Genomic DNA, 6,000 nt, shown 5'->3' with positions numbered 1-6,000 from the left:
TCATCCTCTGACTTGGCGATCACATGATTATTGCTGCTCTGACTGCTGCTTCCTGATGCGCTGATTGGCAGACTTGCGCTGCTTAGACTGCTTTCAAAGCGGCCGTTTATATGCAAAACTCTTTCCTGTAGCAGTTACAGGAAATGCCGTGACTCTTAGGGGTTTTTTACACCTGGTCACTTCATGCATTTTCTGTGATCCGATAGCTATCCGATGGTAAAAAGACCAGGTGTAAATGCCCCCCAAAACGGTTTCAAGACGGATATAAATCCGATCGCACAAACCACTTCAGGAGGTGGTCTGGGATGCATTTCAGATGAAATTGGACAGGTGTAAATGCATGTGGTTGTTCAAGCCACATACGTCAGCACTATACTCCTCCCAAACGGAAGTACGTCACTCGCAGGTGACTCGCGAGTCGTGCATCGCGGCAGAAACAAATACGTTTTCCTACCAGTGCTGCTCCGATCCTTCACCCAGGTGTCTCGTTGGGTCTTAAAATGCACTGCTGCTGCCAGCGAAAATGCAGCAAACAGTAAATGATGTTTTTTGTAGCAACCGCACACACCAAAGCGTGTTCCATTTCAATTACCCCAGAAATGAGGTAAAATATATTTGCATATTGGGTGGGAGTAGAAAGATAGGATTGATATCCGATTCACACATTACATTATGTGGCCTAATGTAAATGGAACAGTTTTAACAAATCAGATAGCTATCGGATCAGAGAAAACACATGAAGTGACCAGATGTAAAAAGGCCCTAGTTTTCTGACCCAAATGATTTCATGCTCTTACGTGCAGAGTGAGGGTTGTATGTTGTACTGTTTGTCAAGATGTTAGAGACCAGGACAACTGTTTACATAATAAATCATGGGTAGTGTGTAAAAATGAACATAAATGTGCTATGATGTCGCGTGCCCCTCTCTCTCTCTCTCTCTCTCTCTCTCTCTCTCTCTCTCTCTCTCTCTCTCAATGCCAAAACACACACATACACACACAGATTATTAACTTATTTTAGTACTTAATAGACTACAGACACATTAGAAGACATGAGATTAATGCATCTGTGTTATTTACCTGCTATTTAATTAAATTTACAAAGAACAAAAAAATATAATTTCTAATAGCATCACTACACTGGAAGAAGCCTTGTAGAGAGAAAGACTTAGTGGAAACCTTTCTACAATGATAATGATGGACTACAGCAAGGTACATTACAACTGAAGAAAACTCATTTACACATTTACTACTTAATGATGACTTTACAGATTTTTTTTGACAAAGACAGAATCTTTGGACAGTGAAAGAACCAGCTCCTGATGGATGGAGTGGTGGAGATCGCTTGGTTCTGTCCATCAGGGAAGGAAACTGATTATTTCTTTTATTGTGTGCCATTCTGTAATCTCCATGGTGATGCAGAATCTAATAAAGAGCAATGGGAAATCCTGACTAAAATATCCTCAGAGAACATTGTACTTTCCTATAATCCTGAAAACGCTGTATATAAGGAGATTAAACAGAAGCTCCTCAGAGACTCAAACAAAATGAACTTGAGAAAATTTCAGAAAAACCGAATATGGCAACTTTTGGTTTGGAACACATCCTCAGGGATATGGGTCAAATAAATGAGGCTTACATTTCTGTACAACAATCCAATGAACAATATAAAGAAAAAACCTTCACCTCTCTCCCTAAGCTTGCAGCAGAAGTCCTAAAATCTGGTCATCCACTGGAGCTGATGGATGGAGATGCTGCTCACGTTCCTCTAATCTGGGTTTCAGCAGATCTAGATGAACTTTTGAAGATACTGGAGGATCAGAGCGCAAACAAATAGGGATTAGTTCTGCCACTCTTTCCTCTAGTTCACTGTAAACTAAACTGCATGGGTTTGATCATTTACCAATTTGAAATGTCACTTTAGAAATGCATTTATGACACTATTATACTGACATTCACTGATTTTGAAGAGCAATTAATTTAGGATTAGAAAGTCAAATTAATTGATCTTTATTTTTATTTGGCTTTTTAATTTTTGGCATCTCTTTAAAACTGATCAATTTTGCCACTAAAAAATAAATAAACATTTTGTTTATTTTGTCATTGTTTTGTTAAAGTTGTGATTTTGTAGAAAGTTCTAAAGTTGGTTGTGTAGGAGCTGGCAGCTGCTCATTTTCCACCGAGTGTGATGAAGGATTTACTGCTACATCTCTAAAACACTACCTTATAAGCACTACAACTTTGGACCAATCATCTTCCAGTATGCAAATTAGCAACATAGTTTCTCTCTCTGTGCTCATTAGCTGAGTAGCTAAGATGTATAACAATGTTTTTTGTAACAACATATTTTATTAGAATATGTATCTTCATGATTTTTTGTTTGCTGTTTTAAATAAAATACAAACTAAAATTAAAATACTAAAATCCTGTAATGATGTGCAAGTGTGTGTTAGTTTGCTAGCAGTGTAATAGAAAAATATTGTGAATAACAAAAGTGAACATTGAACATTCTGTACCAATACGTTCACAGCCTGAAACTAGGAAAAGAAAAATAACAAAGGGGAACTGAACTGTTTCCAGTTGCACACTAAGTAGAAAAAACAAGTACATTGCAGGCCGTTGCACTGCTTGTGCAGCGACAAGATTAGAGGAAGTCGTGCTTGTACTTGTAACCCACTCGTAAGTCATGTTGTTTGCAATAAGCACAGGTTTAATTAGATAATGTTAATACAATTCGTGACAGGTAGCTTCAGACATGACCTCTGATTGATTACAGACTTTAGAAGTAGCTACAATAATTTTAAAATTCTTGTAACCCCTAAAGAGAATCTATCTTAATGTTGCTGAAACACTTTTCCCTTGAATATGCATGATTATGCAAATGAGAAAGTCTTACTTTTATCTTTGTTAGACTAGAATCCCTTACATTAGCTAACTAACTTTAGCTGAACAAAAGTGAACATAACCCAACCTCATGCTAATTCTTGACTAATACCACAGAATTACAGTAATTACAAAATACTAATAATTACAATATTTGGGGTAGATTTGATGTGTATTTGTTCTGTATTTGTTCTGATAAACATAGTGAGATTAAACAACCCACACAACCCACACATACAAGACACACACCACTTTTTCACAATTTTGCTTTCACTTTAGATTTCTCCACCCGAGACACGAAATGGCGTCAGGAGAAGGTAAGGAACAAATGACATGAATTTATCTTAATAAAGTAACACAAACAAGGAGTTTTGGATGAAATGCATTGTGTATTTTCTACTTAAAATCTTTACACTAGTTTACTATAAAATGATACTATCTTTTAGAGGCAAAGCCAAACATAGAACATTTAGGTCTTTTCCAGTCTGTGACTGTGGGGAAACATGACGCAGTGGCGATTTATCCTTTCGGTCAGAATATTTATACTGTTTAAAAGACCAGTAATATTTTACAATACATGGTAAATTAACTGAAATACAGTAAAGAAAACTAGCTACTTTGTCAAACAGAAATATCTTGAACAATAACGTTTTATTTGTATTATTTATCTAATATATTACAAAAAATAAAAAAAAATAGTGCTAAGTCTGTATCCTATTATTATGTTAAAAATTTGCACAACATGGACATGTGACATATCAAAACACTCAGCACAACGAGGGGAACTGCCCCACGGGTATTCTGTTCACGTCATGTGGGGCAGTCACGTGACGTCACGTGCAAATTAAAATTTTTTTCTAAGCGATCGGAATTCCGGCATTCCCGATACAGAGTGGCCCAAAGTGGCCTTTTTTCCCATAGACTTCTATTGTAAAATTTGAGGTTTATAACTCGGCAAGTAAATCAAGCGATTTACATTGAACTCAGACAGGTTCTTTAGGACCTTACTCCGGACGAACTTTTTATTCCGGGGTTCCGACGGAATTTTCGGTTTTCCCGTAGTCGCCGATCGAACATCCCATTGACTTGAATGGGGAATTCCGAAAAGTCCTCTAAGCTCTCACACATGCAATACATCTACCATTAAGTTCTATACAGTATAAAAATAAGTAGTATCCCATAATGACTGCAGTATTGACATGGAATGTCCAAACCCTCAGTAGCCACTTTTTGCCAAAAGTATCTACACCCCACCAGGTATTCTGGTGACGTCACTCGACACAACGTGACATCATGTCAAAATTAAAAATTTGCACAACATGGACATGTCACATATCAAAACACTCAGCACAGTGAGGGGAACTGCCTCACGGGTATTCAGATCACATCACGTGCTCATGTCCGCTTGCCTCCAAAAGTATTGGCAACCTAGCGGTACAGTAGCTTTCACAATCTTTCTGTCCACTCCAAAAGTAACACTGACCCTTATGTCCACTCGCCTCCAAAAAGCACCGGCCTTTGCAAATACTTGCACCATCAAAGCCAACATCAAAGTTTGTCGCGACAAACTTTACAAATCTAGTTATTATGTTGGCTTTGTAGAAGCCAACATTCTGTTTTCCTATTTAAGCTTAGACAAAAATGTATCAAGAGTAACTCCTCCTAGGGCTTTCGAGCCACATGCACCAAATTCGGATATGTTGTAGACCCTGGTCTGAAGTTTGTTGCTATTTCTTTTCTAAACGATCCTAGTACCGGTACTTCCGGTACCGGGTCTCAAAGTGGCCTTTTTTCCCACAGACTCCCATTATAAATTTTGGAGGTTTATACTGTAACTCGGCAAGCTTTCGAACTATCTACACCAAACTTGGCCAGCTCCTTTAGGGTGACATTCTGAACAAAGGTAAATTGGTGTACCGACTGGCCTTCTAGTTGTGCGGCAACCCTGCTTCCAAATATGCAAAATCAAAAAACTTTTTACAACATTGACATGTCATATAACAAAACACTCAGAACAATGAGGAGAACTTCCTCATGGGTATTCTGATGACATCAAGTGAAAATATATCAAAACACTCAGCCCAATGTGGGGAACTTGCTCAATAGAATTCGAATGATGTCACATTCTTGTCTCCACTTGTCTCCAAATGTTTTGGCATCCTAGCTTTCCGTCCACTTGCCTCCAAACGTAACACTGATCCTTATGTCCACTCGCCTTCTATAAACACTTTTGAAGCCAACATCAAAGTTTGTCGAGACAAACTTTAGAAAATCTAGTTTATATTCAGATTTTTTTTGTATTTCTTTAAAGCTGGCTTGTGACAATATTCATTATTAAAAATGCTACACAAATAAAATTGAACATGACGAGTTGACATCCCCCTCCCCACATTTTCAAAATGTATTTCTGGTTGCAGATTCTGGTTGCAATGACTCGCTTATCTGCTTCTATGCTTCTCAGCAGTGAGACTCCAGCCAGAATCACTAGCCTCTAAAGGCCTGGATAATTTCACATATAAGATGTAGTCACCTATAACCAGAGTTATTACATGTTTTTATGCAGGTACTTCACTGAGCCCAACAAACCTGTTAGACATGTAAAGTGGAAAGGAGTGGTCCTCCCATGGGCAATCTTAGCGATTTGGCTTTGTGATTATGCCACCAAGTGGTCAATCATTTGCCATGCTGTAAGTGCTCTACTAGTTGGGTACTACAGCAGTCAGTCTTTCCCCTACAGAGGCTACACTGTTCTTGCTCTCCCTAACTCTCTAATGATAGAAGATGATTTTCTGTAATGACAAAAAATTCTGTACTCAACACACTGAAAGCTCAGTATTTGCCATGTTGTACATACATTACTTGTAGCTTTCCAGTCATGCTATTGTGCAGATTGCCATAAAAGTCCAAAAAACCTCCACTTCAACATGTTGGGTTAAATACCAGACAGAAACAAGAGTCTCCGTGAAAAAAAATCAGTTTATGAGAGCATGAGAATTACGGATATTGAGGGGATGTGGAGCAAATGCTGCTGTTTTACTGTTATTGTTAAGTTACTGTAATTTCATATTGCATGTTCATGCATCAAATTTTATCTTTGGTTTACTTAACCTTATTCTAA

At 37.9% G+C, this 6,000-nt stretch overlaps 1 protein-coding gene and 1 long non-coding RNA gene across 2 annotated transcripts in view; one reads left to right on the top strand and one right to left on the bottom strand.

Moving 5' to 3' along the window:
- Positions 1-641: 641 nt before the first annotated feature.
- Positions 642-6,000, bottom strand: part of LOC125145245 — a 6,381-nt gene continuing 1,022 nt past the window's right edge. Inside the window, exons 2-3 of the long non-coding RNA XR_007143591.1 lie at positions 1,686-1,809; positions 642-1,424 (exon numbers count right to left, since the gene is read on the bottom strand). This is a non-coding gene — a long non-coding RNA (uncharacterized LOC125145245). The remainder of the gene's footprint in view (positions 1,425-1,685; positions 1,810-6,000) is intronic.
- The window catches only part of LOC125145244 (interferon-induced very large GTPase 1-like), a 25,596-nt gene continuing 22,745 nt past the window's right edge, over positions 3,150-6,000 (top strand). The window contains exon 1 of the mRNA XM_047816626.1: positions 3,150-3,199. Within this exon, the coding sequence (XP_047672582.1) occupies positions 3,184-3,199 (16 nt within the window). The 5' untranslated portion in view covers positions 3,150-3,183. The remainder of the gene's footprint in view (positions 3,200-6,000) is intronic.

Source organism: Tachysurus fulvidraco, chromosome 7 (genome assembly GCF_022655615.1).
Source record: "Tachysurus fulvidraco isolate hzauxx_2018 chromosome 7, HZAU_PFXX_2.0, whole genome shotgun sequence".
Taxonomy (NCBI): domain Eukaryota; kingdom Metazoa; phylum Chordata; class Actinopteri; order Siluriformes; family Bagridae; genus Tachysurus; species Tachysurus fulvidraco.
Note: the sequence above shows the minus strand (reverse complement) of the source record. Positions and strands in the feature narration are given on the sequence as shown.